The sequence below is a fragment of the Prionailurus viverrinus genome, chromosome X (assembly GCF_022837055.1).
Source record: "Prionailurus viverrinus isolate Anna chromosome X, UM_Priviv_1.0, whole genome shotgun sequence".
NCBI classification, from domain to species: Eukaryota; Metazoa; Chordata; class Mammalia; order Carnivora; family Felidae; genus Prionailurus; species Prionailurus viverrinus.
Window position 1 is genome coordinate 22,978,758 of NC_062579.1, and position 20,070 is coordinate 22,998,827.

Sequence of the window (20,070 nt, forward strand, 5' to 3'; positions counted from 1 at the left end):
GCTCCTCGACCGTCCACTACCCCCTCAACCTGCCTACTTTTAGCCCGTATCACACTTGGCTTGCCGTCGTGGACAGCTGTATTCCTGTTGGGGCCACTTTGCCAAGTTCTTGCCTAATAAGTGGCTTCATTACTTGGTACGCAGTTGTTTGCTGGGTCTTTCCACCAATACAGCAAGCTGGCAAAGAAGAGGCCTGCTCCCCTGTATGTCTACCCACGTTTCATGCACAGTGCTCCCACCCCACCCCCCAAACAGCATCAAATTCATGCTCATTGGAGAAGAGGAAGCAGTCTCTTTTGTAGCCAATTAGTTCTCAGTAAATAAGCAAAAGGGGAAATGCCCGCCATATTTTATTATAATGCACTTTAGGATACTTACATGCTCTCCGAAAATAAGCTCATTCAGTTATTTGTCTCCTGAAGGGAAACTCTGAATAGCCCTTGGCTCTAGTCAGAAGTAGTTGCTTTTTCATACTGCTGGTCTTTCACTTCACCCACCAGATGCGGTATCCAGCCCAGCAAAAGGTAACCGTTTGACGTACATTAATTGGACGCCTACTGTGTGTAAATACCCTTTGAGACCAGAGAAACAAATGAGTAAATCAAAGCTTAAGTTCTTGGCTGGGTGTGAAAATACGCAAATATTATCAAGCAAAACACCGAAGAGAAAACGATGCAGCATCAGGGTCAAGGGACTCATGAGTTCTCTTCCCCTCAAACAGCCAAACCAGTCTTTCATGAGAAAAACATGGTGATCAATAGGAAAGCAGGTGGTAATACTTGAGGAGCAGGACTTTGCATTTTAACAGGACTGAATTCAAATCCAGGTTCACCACTCGTGGTTTGACCTCCCGCAAGTTCCTCAACTCTCCCTGAGCCCCGCTGGCTCACCTCTAAAAAGGGGCTGCTGGGCATTTTCTTTCGTAGGTGATGAGAATTCTCTAATTCGTGCAAATACGTAACAAGGTGCCAGACACATAGGAAGCAATGAATAAAGAGCAGCTGTTACCTTGATAAATTTAAAACTGTGGATACCACAGCTGAATAATGAGTTCACAACCGGGTTTCCTTATTCCATATTGTATGTTGTAAAACATGAATGTATAAAAATAAACACTGAGAAATGCAGAAGGTGGCGTTTTGCTTCCGCCAGATCCCTTCTTCTGTATGAAGAGCTCATTTCCCCAGCACCTGCTTCCCCAGCACTTGGGGAGTTTGGCCCTGCACTGAACTGCCTCAGCTCAAGTGACGCCCCCTTCTGGTCAAGCTGGAGAACCAAAGCCAACCCTCTAATTTCGGTTTGGATCTATTGTGAAGGGCCATCCCAGCTTCCGTGCTCCCTGAGACGGCCTGAGGCCTCTTTGGAAACCTTTTCTGTTTCCTCCCGGTCCCTTAAGTCCAGCGAGCATCCAGCAAGGGGCCAGGCACTCCTGAGGAGCACGGTTGCCAAACTGTTTAGGTAAAAGGACAGATAACGTTTGCGGCTCCGGTGGGCCAGACGCCCTCTGTCTCATTTACTCACCTCCGCCATTCTAGCGTGAAAGCAGCCATCAACAATACATAAATGAATGGGTACGGCTCATTGACAAAAACAAAATTCTTTGGGGTGCCTGGGTGGCTCGGTCACTTAAACATCCGATTTGGGCTCAGGTCATGATCTCAAAGTTGGTGAGTTCGAGCCCCGTATTGGGCTCTCTGCTGTCAGAACAGACCCTGCTTCTCTGCTTTGGATACTGTGTCCCCCTCCCCCACGCACACGCGCTCTCTGAAAAATAAACATTTAAAAATACGTATACTCTTTGCTTGGTTTTTCCTTTTTTAAAGGCGAGAAAAATTCTTAGCTCGTGGGGCTTCAAAAAGGGTGTACCTAGATTTATTGTAGTCATTTTGCAATAGATACAGGGACGCATTGCAATTTGCATACAGCGCAAGAGATACATGTTGTACACCTGAAACGAATGTAATGTGCTAGGTCACTTACATCTTAATTTTTGAAAAGCAGGCATCAGGCTAGATAGGGCCAGTGAGTCGTGTTTTGCCATCCTGTGTGGCTAGAAGAACTGGGTAGAGCAATGAGGTGTTCATGACGCTACCGTTCTAGTGCTTGTATTGACAGAATGGGCTATCATGAGGCCCTAGAACATACAACCTTGCTGGGAGGACACAGAAGACCCCTGCCTGGCTCCAGACGGGTCAAGGGAAGAATGGAGAAAAAGATGAGGGGCGTGCGGAATTCCCATTCCTAACTTCTTTTGAAGCTTAGTACCACCAAGAAAATCATACAGAGCAAAGTAAAAGGAATTGTCTAGTATTCACAGTGTGAACATCGCGGGCCTGGCTGGCTCAGTCAGTGGATCACGTGACTCTTGACTTCACGGTTGTTAGTTCAAGCCCCACATTGGGTAGAAAGGTTACTTAAAAATAAGATCTCTTTTTAAAAAAATAACGATGTGCTGTTTTCCATTTGGAACACTTCGTCTTCACTAATAAAACTAGGAGGTGAGAGTGGCTGTTTCATGACTGTTGCTAAGTAATCATTAAAAAAACACAGTTTGCAATTTGCTACTGTTTGAATGTTTATAAAGAGTTAAAATTTCAAATGATAGGCTGTAAAAAACAGAAAAGAAGTAGAAACATATTTTCAAGACTGTTTCAACTGGTCTTTCTACCCATATACAGCACCCTTCTGAAGTCCATTTCTCTCAAGAAAAAAAAAAACTTGGAGGAATTAATTCGGATAACAAACAATAACTCTTTACTCGAAACCTCTGCATTTTTGTCTTTCCGTGGTGGATGTTCTTCTTTGGCTGGGCTGCTTTTTCATCTCGTCTACTCTTTAAGTGAATCATACATTTACTTTTTGGATCTTTTTTTTATGTTTTTATTTATTTTCGAAGGAGAGAGAGAGAGAGAGACAGAGCATGAGCGGGGGAGGGGCAGAGAGAGGGGGAGACACAGAATCCAAGCAGGCTCCAGGCTCCCAGCCGTCGCACAGAGCCCGACGTGGGGCTGAAACTCACAAACCGCAAGATCATGACCTGAGCCGAAGTTCGAGGCTTAACTGACTGAGCCACCCAGGCGCCCGTGGATCATTTTTATTTGTGCTTTGTTGCTATACGACCTTTGCTTTGCAATGAGTCTTTCTGGATGCTCTTCCCACATGCCTTCATTACGTGCAATAGTAAGAGATTTCCTTTGAATTCACACTTGACCTCTGTCCAACCTTGCTTTTTTTTAGCTCTGGACTCCCCTTCACCCCCACCTCCTGCACATTCTCAGAATAAATGAAGGAAGTGTTGCTCTCATTTGGAGGAGTCGAGAAGGAGGGCCGCCAGCCTTCTCTCTATGGATTGACGTTGCTGTACTGAGAAATACGGAGACTAGGTGTGCTAATTTCACCCGACACCAGCTGTAATAGGCAGTTAATGACTATGTCCTTGGCTTTGGAGGTCTCCAGATTCTTCTCTCTGGACACTTGGAGACTAATTTGATCCACACTTGTCATGATGAGTTCAGACGCTAGAATCTGGGTGGGAGAACTGTCATGAAACTCAATGTCCATAATGTACTGCTTGTATAATTCTACCAGCTTCTGCTCCAAGTATTCGTTCAGCACTGCATTAGAAACTGGCTTCTGCATTTGCAGGCTGCTTTTCTCTTTGACGCTGGTTATTCTCCAGTACGACGAATACCGCTGGATAGGTTTCTGGGGAAAGTCGCTGGGCTGAGTGGGAATGGAATCCTCCATGGGCAAAGGAATCTCAGATGATTTCAGCAAAGGGCCATAGTCAAAACTGCTCTCAGGGGGGAAATCCGTCGTCACTGAATTAATAGCCATCACCTGGTCACCTGCAATATGTAAGTCATTGTAATTCTTGCAAATACTCTTACAGGAAGGTGGAACCAAGTAGGTCTCTCTGCTCGAGTCTCTACATATTTCCACTGCAGCTAAGCTGGGGCTTTCAAACACAGGATTGGGGTTTGTCTGCAGCATTATGGTTCTCTGCTTTCCACTGTGTTGGCTCTCGCGCGCGTGCACTGAAGACATAAACTTGTCTGAGGATTTGCAGCTCACGTACAGGCTTCGGACTTGAGTCTCATCCACAGAGCAATAGGAATGAGTGGCAGATTTTGTCTCTTCTTCCTCCTCAGCCACCTGCTCATTATAAGATGAACAGCTCCAGTGGATGTCCTTCTGGTAGGCAAGTCCGCTGAGATACCCTTCTGACAGCATCCTGCAAAGAGAGTTGATAAGTAACGACGGGGAAAATGAAGATTGGAATTGTGAAAAAAAAAAAAAGGTAGTTGATAGATGAAACATGACAATAAAGGAAATGATTCATTCATCCACCACACCATTAATAATTAGGTGCCTGCTGTGTGCCAGAACTATGGCATATGCTAGAGATCAAAAGATGAGTAGGACATAGTCCCGTCTTTCAAGAAGGTTCTACCAGGCGACAACAACTGGGGGACAAACAATGCCAATGAGATATCACTGAGAATTGTAACAGGGATGGGCACCACGGAAGTCCAGAAAGGGGCCCCTAACACAGCCTGGGGCAAAGGCAGAGAAGTCAAACGATGTGTCCTAGAGAAGGTGGCCTTTTAGCTACATGGTGAAAACTAAGTGGGAGTCTCAGCCCCACACAGAGTTCAAAGAGAATATGGTGGCATAGCCTGTTCACCATATACCAAGATGCTGAATATAAGCAGAAGGGGCTGGGAAAGAGATTGGATTTGGGGCTTGGAGCGCCTTGGGAGTCAGAGGCGGCAGAGTTTGCCTTCTGCCCCAGAGAAAATGGAGAATGAGAAGCTGCAAAGCGGGGAAGCGGCTAGTGCGTTATAGGGAAAACGTTGAGAAACCTGTGGCACCTTCTGCTGAAAAGGGCTGTGTCTTACTCCTCTTTGTATTTATCCCTGGGAGCTAGCACAATTGTTTGCATTTTTGTAGCGACTTAAAAGATATTGGTGAACTTCAATTAAATAATGGACAGCACTGGCAGATAGGAAAATAATTCACTACCAGCCCGTCACGAAGGAGCGGGGAGCCTCCCCCAACTTTGCAGCCCGGGAGAAGTTTCTTGCTCTCTCCCGCCTGCTTCTCACCCTACCATATCCTAGAAACGTCTGTCCCCAGCTGATCTGTCTACCTCTCCCCTAGTTACCAGGGAGCTTTCCTGACCTCGGGCTTTGGCTACACCCGCCTCCCCTCCCCACGCTCCACGGTTGTCCCTGGAGTCTGGAGTGGCTAGAACAGGCTGGAAACTAGCAGCTGCATTTGCTAAAAAAGGAACGCTGTGGCATTTTGAGCCTGAAATTGAAAAGTGAAATTAGGAAATAATCGTATCTTAACAGAGGGTCCTATTTTTACATTTTACTGTCTTATGTAGTCAGAGTCATTTCCCAAGGGAATTTTTAATTGTGTCAGGGTAATATTATAAAAAGAATATGATTAAGAAAATTAGTAGAATTGTTTTAATTTTATAAAGGTCGTACCTTCAGTGTTTATTTTCCCTTTTGGAACTACCTGGAGATCTATTCAGTAAATACGTCAATTAAATGGTTACTATATTCTTCCCAGTGTAAGATACCACAAAGATACAAAGTTAAAGGTTTCCCACAAATCTGTGAGGTAATTCTTATATGCTAGACATAATTATAAGAAAAAAGAAAATGTTTCCTGAAGAAGCTTTCTACGTGTAGTTCCGCCTGCAAACTGAACATCAAGATGAAAAGGCAAATCTCACATATATGAGGAGCAGATAATTTTCAGGGCAAAAGAGTGTATCCTAAAGGCTTAACGGTGATAGTTAGCGACTCGACTGCAGCTGGGGACTTCAACCTTCAAGGTCTCAGAACATCATTGTGGAAAACCAGATTACTCCTGAAATCATGGTTGTACTGTATGCTAACTAATTTGGATGTAAATTTTAAAAAATAAAAAAATTAAAAAAAAATTTTTTTAATTAAAAAAAAAATTCCTAAAAAAAAAAAAGCAACATAACTCTCTCCTTTCGAGTTCATGAACAAGCTCCTGGAGCTCTGGGCAGAATTCAGTTTTAAATTTTTTTTTTTTTTTTGGGACAGAGAGAGAGACAGAGCATGAACGGGGGAGGGGCAGAGAGAGAGGGAGACACAGATTCGGAAACAGGCTCCAGGCTCTGAGCCATCAGCCCAGAGCCTGACGCGAGGCTCGAACTCACGGACCGCGGGATCGTGAGAATTCAGTTTTAGAAAAATGGCTTTTGGGACAACATGGCTTGAGCTTTTCAACTTGAGAACCCAGAGCCCCCAAAGGATTCAGGGCATGGTATTTATGCATCAACAGCAGGCTAGTGGATATAATCCCCCATGGATGAAGGTGGTATGGCTCCAGGTAGGTTTGGGAAGAGACGAGCTCTGTGCCCTACCTCCCACATAGGATCTGGGGAAGCAGAGAATCTGAGGAAATTCTGTCCTGTTCAGTATGTCGTGGGAGAAGGAGGAGAGCCAGCCACGTCGATTGCTGGAGTGGACAGGCCTGCGGTGGCCTCCTCACGTCTGCTCACGAACCGGCGTGCCACCCAGAGCCTCCAAACCTGGAGAAGACCAAGATTTGGGGTGGGAAGATTGCAGACACATCTATAGACTATTCACCAGGGAGTACTGAATGATAAGTTTCCATGGATGCCAGTATGACTGCATGTTGACAACCAAACATGGCCGCACTTCCATATCCATCACTGACCCTATAGCTCTATGCGAACAAGCTAGAATTTACAGGGGAACCCAAGGAGGAGGGAGCCCTGAAGTGACTAAAGAAATCCTGATTGGCAGTGATCACTCAGGAGACTGTGAGCTCAAAAGCAAGATCAAATTGAGGTAGAGGAAAGCAAAGATCTCCAGGAAAATACAGGAAGTAAGGCCTATCTATGTATTTTTTTTTCTTTTTCCCCAAACTTTAATAAAACAACAGTAAATTATTTATTTGAAACGTTAATATTCAGAAGAAAAGTGAGAACAGAAGAGACAAGCTCAATAACGTTTCAGAAGCTGGAAAGAAGGAAGCCAAAGGTTAATGTCTTTGGAGACCTGAGAAATTCCCCTACATGTTCAGGAGTTGGTGGTCCCATGTACCTTTTGGGAATAGGGTTCTCTAACTCATTCCCTCCCTATAACCAGGTGACCGTCTCCCCTTCTCAACCCCAAAGGAAAAGTTGAAATAGAGTCTCTGAAGAATAAAATACAGAGTCTTGAGAGTATGGGATACCAACTGAGGGTAGAATTACCCAATAATAGAGTACGTGAACGTATGCATGTTGGATCGTGAGATCCATGACCTCCCCTCTTAGCTTCCAGAATGCTGGCACAGGGGCATCCACGTTCTAGGCGGGATTTGGAGAAGGCTGTTCTGGGGAAACTGGACTAGTCTGAGGAGAAGAGCAGTTGACCCCAGAGGATCCACAACTAAATGTGGCATCCAGACCACCCTCATTCAAGTTCACAATCACAAGAGCCCACTGAGCCTTTTGGATCTCCATTCTTAACTGTGGGTAGAATGTTGAAATATCCAAAGAAAGCTCCGAATGAGACAGAAACAGCCACTTAGAGGAGTGGATTCTGGGTGGGTGGAGCATGAACTACTGTCAGTAATCTCAAGGGGAAAGGTTAGTAACATTACAATCTTTAGGATGCTATAAAAAAACATTCTGAACCTCTTACAAGTTAAAAATGTTAGAGAATTTTAAAACTCAGTAGAAAGATTGAAAGACAAAGTTGAGGCAAACTCCCATTTTCAAAGAAGAACAAAAATACAAGATGAAAAATAGTAGAGACAAAACTAGAAAACCAGTCCAGGAGATTCATTATCTGAGCACTAGAAGGCTCAGAAGGAAAAGAAGAGTGAAATTTACACAATCAAAGAGTATTTTCCACAATGAAAGGATGTGAGTCTACAAAATACTGGATAAATACCCATTTTCCCTGTACTTCCCTTCTTGTTATTGTAAAATGAACACTTGGGAAAAAGAGAAAACACTCTACGTTTCCAGAGAGAAAAAAGAAGAAAAAAACCCAAGACCCAGAATGTTTAGACTTCTCCATAGCAACATGAGAAGCAAGAAGATTAAGTAACAATATCTAAAAAGTTTTGAAAGAGGGTTGCCTGGGTGGCTCAGTTGGTTAAGCGTCTGACTCTTGGTTTCACCTCAGGTCGTGATCTCACGGTTTCGTGAGTTCGAGCCCCACATTGGGCTCTGTGCTGACATCGTGGAACCTGCTTGGGATTCTCTCTCACTCTCTCTCTCTCTCTCTCTCTCTCTCTCTCTCTCTGCCTCTCCCCAGCTCATGCTGTCTCTGTCTCTCTCAAAAATAAATAAATTTTTAAGAATCATTTAAAATTTTTGAATGAAATTTGTATTCAATCTAGAATCTCATGACCAAATTATCAATCGAGTAGATGGATAAAATAGAGATTTTTTTTAAGTTTATTTATTTTTGAGGAGGAGCCCAAGCGGGAAAGGGGCAGAGAGAGAGAGCGAGGGAGAAAGAGAATCCCAAGCAAGCTCCGCATTGTGAGCAGAGCCTGACGCCGGGCTTGATCTCACGAACCGTGAGATCATGACCTGAGCTGAGATCAAGAGTCAGATGCTCAACTGACTGAGGCACCCAGGCGTCCCAAAATAATAGAGACATTTTTTTTAAGCACAAGTCTCAAATAGCTCGTCTCCCAGACACCTTTCTCAGGAAGTCAGTGGAAGATGTGCTCCACTGAAAGGAGTAAGTGAATCAGTGAACAGGGAGCCCTCAGAGTGGGATAGCCTGAGCCCCTCTATCAAACCCTGCAGTGTAAAGGACCCCACTCTGTCCCTCCTTGAGTATGCCCATCCCAACGTGGTATGGCGCTCTAGAGGCCAACGTGAGGAAGCCCAACCAGCTGTTATGGAACTCCGGACCTCAGAATTGTCCGCTCACATTGCCCAGGGACAGCCTGAAAGTTGGCACAGGCTTTTCTCCTAATCCGTTAAGACTCATCCCAACTTAGGGACTGGGCGCACACACACGCCCAGACCCAGCAGGTGATGAAGGGGTAGCTTTTTGTTGGGACCATGTGCTGAGGTCAGAAGTGGGGGCTGAGGGCGAGGGGTGTCCGGGACTAGGAAGAGAAGATGGGAATGCTCTGGACTGAGGCCCCCTGTGTTTTGTCCTAGGTTCAGGATGTGCCAGCGTCCTGCCCGGGAGGAAAGTGGAAGGACAGTGTGGCATGAAAGGTGCATCACGGGTCAAAAGGCCAGCTGCCAGGTTGGAACAGACCCGAAGGCTTCTGGATTGGAAGATGAAATCGAAGACAACTTAGTAAGTCTGAGCACCATGAAGTAAGACTCATATAATTGGCTGTGGACTTGGGGGTGAATTAGGAAGGTGTCAGCACATGAAAAATCTGGACCCGTGCTGTCCAACAGAACTTTCGGAAACGACAGAACGATCTCTGTCTGTGCTGTCCAGAATGTTAACCGGTAGCCAGTTACTGAATGGTTGCTGAGCGCTTGAAATGTAGCTACTGAAACTGAATTTCAGTTTTATTTCAGTTAATTCAGGGGGTGCCTGGGCAGCCCTGGAAGCTAAGCGTCCAACTCTTAGTTTCGGCTTAGGTCACGATCTCATGGTTTGTGTGGGTTCAGGGGCCACGTCGGGCTCTGTAGTGGCACTTCAGTGCCTGCTTGGGATTCTCTCTTTCTCCTCTCTCTGCCCCTCCTGACATGTCCTCTCTCATTCTCTCTCTCCCTCAAAATGAATAAACTTAAAAAAATACATTAATTTAAAAGGCCGCGTGGCGCTCTCTTGGACAGTACAGGCTTAGAAGATAGTGAAGTTGACAACAAAACTTTAAAATCCTGAAGACAGGCAAGTCGAATTGAAATTTAAAGATGACCACTGTCATTCAGTGTCACGGCAACAATTCTGGAGCAACATCTGATTCATTCATCTCTGTACTCCTTTCAAGGACTGTTGGAGAGGAGGTAGCAAAAAAAAAAAAAAATCAGGGCGTAAACTTTTAGCTATTTGGTAATGACATGGGACCCTCACCTGAGACACTTTTTGTTTAGTTATTTTGAAACTAAGATTATGTGCAACTTCCTTTTAATATTTCCATCGCTGTTGGAGGAAGTCTAGAACCCCTGTGTGAATGGTTCAAGGAAATTTTTTAAAGCTATTTTTGTTTGAATAGTGTGGTTTCTTGGGTCGTCTCTGAGGTGGTGAAGGTAGCATCTAACATAGGTTTCTCTGGCAATATGTCCAATATGAAAACCGAGAGCCCCTTATGACTAGTAAGTGAGCCAAATGGAGCTAGTCTGAGTGACATTTTCATTTAATTTAAATTGCCACATGGGGCCACCATATCCGCCCACACAAATCCAGGCAATTATAAACTCCAACTCAAAATTTAAGAAAAATGGTGCAAGAAACAGAGTGTGGTTTTACTATATGGCTGAGGTGGACATAATATAGAAAGCAGTGAAAATTGATCTAACCAAATTGGAGATAGCGTCACAGGATGACAACAAATCGGGAGACAAAGATAGTACTCTATCACGTATTGGGGCGCCCGGGCGGCTGAATCGGTTGAGCGTCCGACTTCAGCTCAGGTCATGATCTCGCGGTCTGTGGGTTCGAGCCCCGTGTGGGGCTCTGTGCGGACAGCTCGGAGCCTGGAGCCTGCTTCGGATTCTGTGTCTCCCTCTCTCTCTCTGCTCCTCCCCCGCTCATGCTCTGTCTCTCTCTCTCTCTCTCTCTCTCTCTGTCAAAAATAAATAAACATTAAAAAAAATTAAAATACTCTATCACGTCCAATAATGAGACATCAGTAAAAATTGTCTTAGGCATCGGCCTATGTGTCCAGACTGGGTGGCCAGTACGTGTAGTCAGAGGGGCACTGACTTAGCCTGTACTTGGTAGGCCAAGGTTGCATGTTCTTGGTAGAAGCAAGGGGAGTTAAAAAAAAAAACAAAACTAAATCATTATGTGGTTAGTGACAAGTCAACAAATAAAGTCCCGAACTGAAAAATCCAGAAGTTGGAATACAAGCATACTACTTAAAAAGAAATGGAGGTAAATACTAAATAATTCGTAAAAAGGACATAAAAGTAGTTGCTTTTGGAAAAGAGGTACAGGGATTTCTGTTCTTAGGATCTTTTGACCCCAGTTATGTTCCCGTGTAACTTGGGTTAGTTTCTTAATTAAAATAAAAACTAGGGGCGCCTGGGTGGCGCAGTCGGTTAAGCGTCCGACTTCAGCCAGGTCACGATCTCGCGGTCCGGGAGTTCGAGCCCCGCGTCGGGCTCTGGGCTGATGGCTCAGAGCCTGGAGCCTGTTTCCAATTCTGTGTCTCCCTCTCTCTCTGCCCCTCCCCTGTTCGTGCTCTGTCTCTCTCTGTCCCCAAAATAAATAAACGTTGAAAAAAAAATTAAAAAAAAAAAAACAAACTAAACACAGATATTTTTAAAGTCACAAAGAGGGTGGGGAAAGACACGGGCCCTTCCTGTACAGTTGAGTTTGTGCTTAAAGATACAACACATCCTGAGGGTGAAGAAGAGAGAAAAAAAAAATCACTGTGTAAAATGTCAACTTTTATTTGGTCCTAAAGAACAATAAGGATTTGGGGGGGGGGGTGCTGGGTGGTTCAGTCACTTGAGCGTCTGGTTCCTGATCTCGGCTCAGGTCATGATCCCAGGGTCGTGGGATCGAGCCTGGCATTGGGCTCCACGCGGAGCGTGGAGTCTGCTTAGGTCTCTTTCTCTCTCTGCTTCTGCCCCTCTCCCCCGCTCACTCTCTCTCTAAAATAACATCAAAAAAAAGAAGAAGAAAGATCTGAAGAGTCATGAGAAAAGGGAAAAGTCACTGCAGAGAGAGGAGAAGTCCACGAAAGTGCAGAGATCTGTGTGATTCTCGCGTCGTCAGTAACGGACGCCAATCTAGGTGGGATGCAAGCATTATTTCTCCAAGTCACGGTCACTTAAGGCTTTTACTAAAATTTCACAGTCACTCTTTATTAGCCTTGTTCCCATTCAGCCCTACCCCAAGGCTCCCACCATGTATCCTATTTCTTCTCAGACCAAATGATCAGCACGACTGGAGTCCTCTTGCATTTTATGCGGCTGATGTTTATGAGTAGTCCAGATAATCTCCTTCATAGCAATGAAGGAGGAGGGTCTAGGATTTCGTTTGGAATAATGGGCCCTTTGCACTGTTTGTCATCATCCGAGAGCTTTGCTGATAGCTTGATTCTGATGGAACGGGAATGCTAGCGTTCTGATGTGTGGGGCCCAAGGCAGACCAGTAGGGCAGAAAGCGGTAAGTCCAGTGATGACAAAGCGGAAAATATGCCCTAATTTCTAGAGAGGGATGCACTCCTGGCTAAAGGAAAAGACTCGTCCGGTGGAGGAGGTAAGTTGGGACACGCAGGGCTGAAGACACGCGGTGTACCCGGCGGGCCACGGCAAGCTCCGGCAGCTGATGCAATCTGTCAGTCGGGTGCTGGATTCGTCCCCCCTTGAGGAGCCTGAGACGGGAACCCAGGAGGGAGGTAGCAAAAGAGGAAGAGAAGGAATGAACTTGAGAGACCGAGATCCCTGGACATGGAAATGAAGGAGAGAGAGGAACAAAAAGTGACTGAGTCCGGGCCTGCTGGGAAACGGCACCAGGGCTGACCAAAATGAAGAGATCAGGAGAAAGGCTGGAAAGTGAGCTAATGGGTTCGGTTTAGTTCCTCTTGAGTCTCCCACGAGATGAACTTTCTGAGTGCAAGTGTCTAACGGTGCACTGGAGATTCAGGCGGGGAGCCCCGTTGGAGAGACTCCTTACAACCAACAGTGAAATCATCTTCCAAGTGTGCGCATTAGAAATGTATATTGGGAGGGGAGCCTGGGGGGCTCAGTCGGTTAAGCGTCTGACTCTTGGATTTGGCTCAGGTCATGATCTCAGGGTTCGTGGGTTCGAGCCCCACATTGAGTTCCATGCCCAGCGTGGAGCCTACTTTAAAAAGGTCAAGTTTCATCATATCTTCAGACTAGTGCAAAAGAAAATTCTTGAATTAGTGGTCAGGAGACCAGAATTCTGGTTCTGACCTTGTCATTAGCTACGGTTTTAGTCTTATTAATGACAAGTCAATAAAATAGCTCACATTACTAGTGGCTACAACCCACAAAGTATCCTAAGTGCTTTTTATGTACTACATCACTGGATCCCACAGAGACTCCAAGATGTAGGTAGTATTATTATGCTCATTATATAGAGGTCAAAATTAAGTAACATGTCCAAAACCACCAGACGTTCAAACGTTGGCAGTCAGAAAACGAGCCCACACTCACATGTTGCTTCAGATCACAGAGACTCAACTTCTGATCTGCAGATGAATCATGTAGGATTAAATTACCGGTAGAGTCGCCTCAAGCTTGAATATTGCATGAGTTTATAAGCATATATTAAGAGAGTGTAAGCGAGCATTGCTCAGAATCAAAAATCAGTTTCTGAAAATGAGCAGCAGAGGGCAGCAGAGAGCAGGCTAAAACAGCTTTTGAAAGCCTGCTCTAAAGCTAGGCAATGTGTGAAATTTATCAACAAAAATTAAACTTACATTAACTCATTTAATATTCATAAAACCCTTTAATGTACCATTAGAGTGAAAACAATACTGCGTATCGTGACATCCTAAAATTTAAAAATAGAGAAAGAAAGAATGTTATTTGAGTTGATTTTGGTGGTTAGCATTTAAAAAAATGTCACTGACTATTTGTGAAATTCTTATGACATTAATCTCTTCAAAGGCATTATGAAAGGTATACTCCAAACAAATGCTAAGCCACGTTTTACAGTAAATTTCATTTGACACCCTGAAACTTGAGCCAATGGATTATTTTAATTGTTCCAAGATATTTTATCATTGAATTTTTGTTTCTCATCACAGAGAAGCTAGAGAGATATATTTAGAATTGCCCATAACTAGGTGTGACGGAAAAGACATCCAAGGACTTTTGCAGATGAGATGTTCCAGGCAAATTTAGCCTACATTAATCATTACCAGAATAGGGGAATACCAAAATTAACCTTAGTTGCAAATTCACATCTTAGAAATATGTGCTAAAGTGCAGTACCTTGTTAAATCATTTACTTGCATTTCAGAAGAAACTGCAATATAAATTCTTCTTCTCAGAAAACTCTTGTTATACTCTGCACATGGAAATACTTTTAATTTGCACGCAAACAAGACAAGCGTGAGTTCAAAGAGAAAACATAAAGAGGGGAGAATTTTACAACAGGAAACATTTGGAAAAACCGAAGTTAGGGATCAGGAAACTTTTTTTTATCAAGGGCCACATATTTAACATTTTAAGTCTCGGCCACAGCGGCTCAACTCTGCATCATGGCAGGAAAGCAGCCATAGACCGTATGTAAACAAATGGATGTGGCTGTGCTCCAATAAAACTTTATTTAGAAAAACAGGCAAGGGGTGCCTGGGTGGCTCAGTCGGTTGAGCGTCTGGCTTCGGCCCAGGTCACGATCTCACGGTCTGTGAGTTCGAGCCCCGCATTGGGCTCTTTGCTGACAGCTCAGAGCCTGGAGCCTGCTTCGGATTCTGTGTCTCCCTCTCTCTCTGCCTCTCCCCCACTCATGCTCTGTCTCTCTCTGTCTCCGAAATAAATAAACATTAAAAAGAAAAAGAAAAACAGGCAAAAGGCCAATTTGATTCATGAGCCATGGTTGCCATGGTTTTGACCTAAGTCACTGGAGGGGCAGAGAGACAGGGAAAGCGAATCCCAGGCAGGCTCTGGGCTGTCAGCGCAGAGCCCCACACGGGGCTCAGTTCCACAAACTATGACCTCATGATCTGGGCCGAAATCAAGAATCAGACGCTTAACCATCTGAGCTACCCAGGTGCCCCTAAGCCCAATTTTTCAATAAAACTGCATGTTCGCTTTTATCATAATTTGGATTTTCCTAACGAGGAAACTGAGGTTGAGGTTTGAAAAATGACCTTCCCAAGGTCACAAAGAACTAAGTGCTGGAGGCAAGATTCAAGTCCAAATTTACAAACTCAAAGGACATGGTCTGTTCGTCAAATATATCACACTACTGCCTTGTTGAGAGCAGTTAATGTCAAGCAGTCGTGGCAAGCAGTTAGTCCTTCCCGGAGAGGGGTATCCACCCTGACGCCAACAACCCTGACTCTGACTCTAAAGAACAGCACTTGGGGGCACTTGGGTGGCTCTGTGGGTTGGGCATCTGACTCTTGACCTCTGCTCGGGTCATGATCTCAAAGTTTGTGAGTTCGAGCCCCACGCTGATCTCTGCACTGACAGCACAGAGCCTGCTCGCGACTCTCTGTCTCTCTCTCTCTCTCTCTCTCTCTCTCTCTGCATGCATGCTCTCAAAATAAATAAACTTTTTTAAAAAGAAAAAAAGAGTACAGAATAACAACACTTAGGGACAAAGTGTTCCCAAAGTGTTCTGGGAACAGCGAAATACAGAAAGAAAAGCTCCAAGAAAGCCATCCACGCGTGCCCCAGAGTGGGCCCGAGGCACACAAATAATTCATCCTCTCTGGTCTTTTCATCTTGTGTCAACATTTTCCCTAAGCACTCGCCCTGCTGCAAGGTGGCATCATCTCGCCCTTAATTTTACAACCACAGAATAATTTAATATTACAGATACGTTATTTTTTTTCATGTTTCAAGTTATTGAAGTTTTAGTTAGCACACAGCATAATATTCATTTCAGGGGTGTATAATTTAGTGATTCATCACGACAAAGAGATGCGCCACTTAAATATCAACATTACCCCGTGACCTCCAGGAGAAAGTTCCCGTATGTTAGTGCTACGTGGTCCTTATCTGTGTTCCCAGTTCTCCACACCTTCGCGCCCACCGCAAGCATTTGTGCATTTTTCTTTCGTGTGTGTGTGTGTGTGTGTGTGTGTGTGTGTGTGTGTCTGTCCTGAGAGCCCTGCTTCCCTATCCAGGCCCTGTTTCACCACCCATACCCTTCAAATCTCATTTATCAACATTTCAGAGCCCCTGGCCATCCATTCAGCATCCTTGCCCCGGAACTAGAGATTCTAGGTTATTTCTGTCCCTGCCCCCAAGATGTTTATCAGGATTGCATGGAATTTGAACAAAATCATCTGTTACCTTAAATAGATCAGGGAAATGAGTCATTGGGATAGTCCTTTGAAAGAAGGAGTAACTGGAAACAGCAAAAGGAAAGCAAGAAGTTTGGGGGTTGGTGGGAGGTTGGGGGGTTGGGGCTGATAGGGTGGCAGAACAGAATCGTCTCTCGAAGGGCAGTTTGCACCCATGTGAGCTAAGACATCTGAGGGACTGGGTTGAGACGGGTGCAGAGGAGACCTCCAGGGGCGCCTGAGTGGCTCGGTCAGTTAAGCGTCCGACTTGATTTCGGCTCAGGTCACCATCTCACAGTTCATGAGATCGAGCCCCATGTTGGGCTCCACACTGACAGCCTAGAGCCTGCTTGGGATTCTGTCTCTCTCTCTCTCTCTCTCTCTCTCTCTCTCTCTCTCTCTCAAAATAAATAAACTTTAAAAAAAAAAAAAAGAAATCTCCAGAGCCACGTGGAGGCAGCAGTTACAAAATAGTACAGGAACAGGCACATCTTAGGTCAGCAAATCATTTCTGAAACTGGACATTGAGGTTTTTATTGCTTTTTTATTATGCGTAATCACTGCATGTACCTCTGTGAGTGTTTTTCCTTAGGCCAGATGTGAAGGAGCCGAATTACTGCCTCACGGCTCTTGCAAATTTCCTTTCGAGTAGCTTGGGCCAGCTTATTCTCCGACCAGCAGGGTTTGAGATTAATTGTTGCACCGACATCCTTCAACAGAGTATTACTGTTAATTTGCCGATCGGATGAGCAAATTTATTTTTGCCTCAAATTTGAGGATGAAGCACTGTCTTATTAGGATTATGTGTAGGTGACCTATCAGAGATGTTATTTTTTTTAATACCCCCAAATCCTCAAAATACTCCGTTTCATCTCTTTGCCTGTTTTTCCTGTAATCTAAATCCTAAATCCCCTAATTCCAGCCCTTATTTTTTAAAGATCTTGATCTTTGAATCTTGTGAATAAACCGCCAAAAGGTTATCCCTGAAAAACTTGAATGTTCTTTTGTTTCGCCATCATCGGTAAATCTATCTTATGCGTTTGGTTTTCCAGCGAACGATATGAGAACTTTTTACCCAAAACAAAGTTTCTTCAGGAGAGATCTCCCCACATTAAAAAGCTCCCGTAGTTTGCTTACCATTACCTTTGAAAGTATACATAGTTTAGAGCTAGAAATAAGCATTTTCTTCATCATATACCTTGGTTTATATTCCTCTTATGTCCTCTTTGGACAAATGCTCTAAAGTATCTCTCATCCATATGTCAATTCTTGTTAACAAAAGAAATCATTGGGGGGTCATCTCTTCTTTCAAATACGAAGTGATTTTTAACTTGTGCGGGTCTGATTTGACGGCTAAGATCATAAAGTCCAAAGGCCTCTGTTTTCCATATGAACCTCACCAAGTAAATAATTTTTTGTTCAGTTCTACTTCCGAGGGCTTTCTCTGGGTGTGTCAATTTTCTTATTTACAGAAACTGTAGATTTGGAGGCAGAAAATTTGTAAATATGTTTTTGTCTTAGTTGGGATTTTCTTCATGCTGGGTCTTGACATCTCACAAACGAAAAAGATGAAAGCCCACGATCACTTTTTTGGATTGACACAAAATGAGAGGAATCAAAAGATAAGTGATGCTGATAATGTTGACTGATGTCAAATTTCTTTGGTGTTAGAATTGCTAATCGTTATTAATGAAATTATCTTGCGTCTATTAGCACTATCATTTACTTCGTTGTAGTCCCAGCAACAAAATGCCATACCGTGTACTTGACTGCATTCTAAATTTAGAAAACAAAATTGGGAAGAAAATAAAATTGGGAAGAAAAATTTAAGTATGAATCATATCTGAAAGAATAGTCTTGGTGTTACGTTTCCTTAGCAGTGTAATTATGGGGAAGACTGCCCTTTCTCTTGGCATCCAGGCTCAAGGATTTGGGGGTGACACCTGTCCTAAAGTCACCAAGGGAACTGTGTACGTATATATGTGTGCGTGTGTGTATATAGATGAAGGGAGAGCAAGAGAGTGAGAAAGTGAATATAGCAACATAGCTACAACCGATTAATCTACATGATGGAAGCATGGGTGTTCGTTGTACTATTCTTTGCCTTTTAATACAGGTTTTGAAACTTTGCAAAAGAAAAACTGGGAGGACCCATCCCCCCCCACCCACCTTAAATTCCACATGTGAGTGAAATCACAGATACGTGTCTTGCGCTCGCTGACTCATTTCCGCCTAGCATGATACCCTCCAGTTCCATCCATGTTATCTTATGTATCTGAGCTAATCATGAAGTATGTGATGTGTGATTAGAAACGGTTCAGTAGCTGGAGCGGACGTAGCTATCGAAACACCACTTTGATATGAGACTTAGCGCCCTTTGCCTTTGTACATCCCCTGAATTACCGTTACAGTGTGAACGGTTTTCGCCCACATTTCAAATACTCTCCACTGCGACGAGAAGCTTTTCAAGCCCAGAAACACACTGTTCTTACACTGACCTTTGCAGGAAATGTTCCCAAAATATCAGTACGAATATTCTGGCCAAGTCAGGTCCATACCACAGCAAAGATGTTGAATGTGCCCTGCCGCACAGGAAAACTCTTAGCTCAAGCTCTCGGAATGAATCATCGAGAGTCAAAGCCAACTGGAGCTTACTGTCATTGTCCTCGTCTCTAGAACTCTATCACTGTATTCTAGAGATGTGCTGTCCCTGCAAAGTTCTGGTCAGGTTTTGCGGCCTGCTTTTCAGAACGTGGAAGCTGATTCTGTGCAGCAATTTCTGAACAAGCACCGTATCGGTTACACAACAAACACGTGATCCGACCCGTCCAATTTGGGGGGTAAAAAAAAACACACAACATCTCAGAACCGCCCAAAACGTGAACGCGAGGGGGTAAGAGAAGGGAGCATTTGGCCTCATTTCTCCCGACTGTCGTCCGCTCCCTCGAATGCTTGCTGAACCTCCCGCTCACCTGTGACTTGCTCAACTAGAAAAGCATCTGAGAGGCGATGGCATCTGGTCTCTGGTGGTAAACGACTCAACAAGTGAGAGGAGAGGTGACAGAAGGGTTGGCCTCCTTTCTCTTACCTTCGCGAACCAATCTGCTCCTTTGGTCCGGAGGAAACAGCAAATGACCATATAGGGACAAGTAAGTCAGCTGTGCTTTTTCCAGAAATGTCCACCAGCCTTCCAAGAAACTAAGCTGCTCTTTGTACGGCCATTCTTCTTATAGCTGATCCCATGGAAAGAGTTGTTTTTGCTCGAGTCTGATTTGTGCTCAAAAACAGTGGGAAGTCCCAGGAAGCGGGGAGGCAGTAACTGACAAACCCACATCGAGCCACAGAATGGTGTTTCTTCCCCTTTTTCAAAAAATGAAACCTATCTATGAAACTGTCTCTTGTTAAAATAGTTGATTGCTACACTTTATAGAAGAACCCTATCCGCATAAATGTACTCTAACAGTAAATTCTCTGGGATCCCTTCACCAAAAGAGAGCCAGAGTCCAATGGGATTTAAAAAAAATTCTCTGTCTCGTCACTGAGCTCGCTGAGCTATAATTTTTAAGAAGCATTCTCAGGCTTGTGCTCAGAATTTTAAAAAATGCTAACGAAAACCGTTTTCCCTCACAGATTAACCAAAGTAAAAAATGATATAATACACCCAGTGGGCAAGGTTGTAGGGAGACAGGCACTCTCCTGCGTTAGTGATGAGATTATAGACATTTTTAGAGGGCAGTTTCCCAGTATCTGTTGAAGTTTTTTTCCCCCAATTTGAAATATTCGTACCCTCTGACCCAATAATTTCATTTGTATAAATTCACTCATGGCACAGGTTTACACCTGGGCACACAAAAAAAGTGAAAAGGTATTTGTGGCAGCATTAAGAAAGTCAACACCTGGAAAAAGTAGTCATAA

The 20,070-nt window shown here is 44.1% G+C and overlaps 1 protein-coding gene across 1 annotated transcript; it reads right to left on the reverse strand.

Moving 5' to 3' along the window:
- Window positions 1-2,983: 2,983 nt before the first annotated feature.
- On the reverse strand, window positions 2,984-19,447 carry TASL (TLR adaptor interacting with endolysosomal SLC15A4). The gene is made up of 2 exons (XM_047845010.1): window positions 19,244-19,447; window positions 2,984-4,234 (listed from the first exon to the last, which is right to left on the reverse strand). The coding sequence occupies exon 2, from the start codon at window positions 4,231-4,233 to the stop codon at window positions 3,343-3,345; it is 891 nt and encodes a 296-aa protein (XP_047700966.1). The 5' UTR covers window position 4,234; window positions 19,244-19,447; the 3' UTR covers window positions 2,984-3,342.
- Between the last annotated feature and the right edge of the window lie 623 nt (window positions 19,448-20,070).

Coding starts and splice junctions, on each gene's coding strand:
- TASL (XM_047845010.1), bottom strand. CDS start 4,233: ATGCTGTCAGAAGGGTATCTCAGCGGACTTGCCTACCAGAAGGACATC.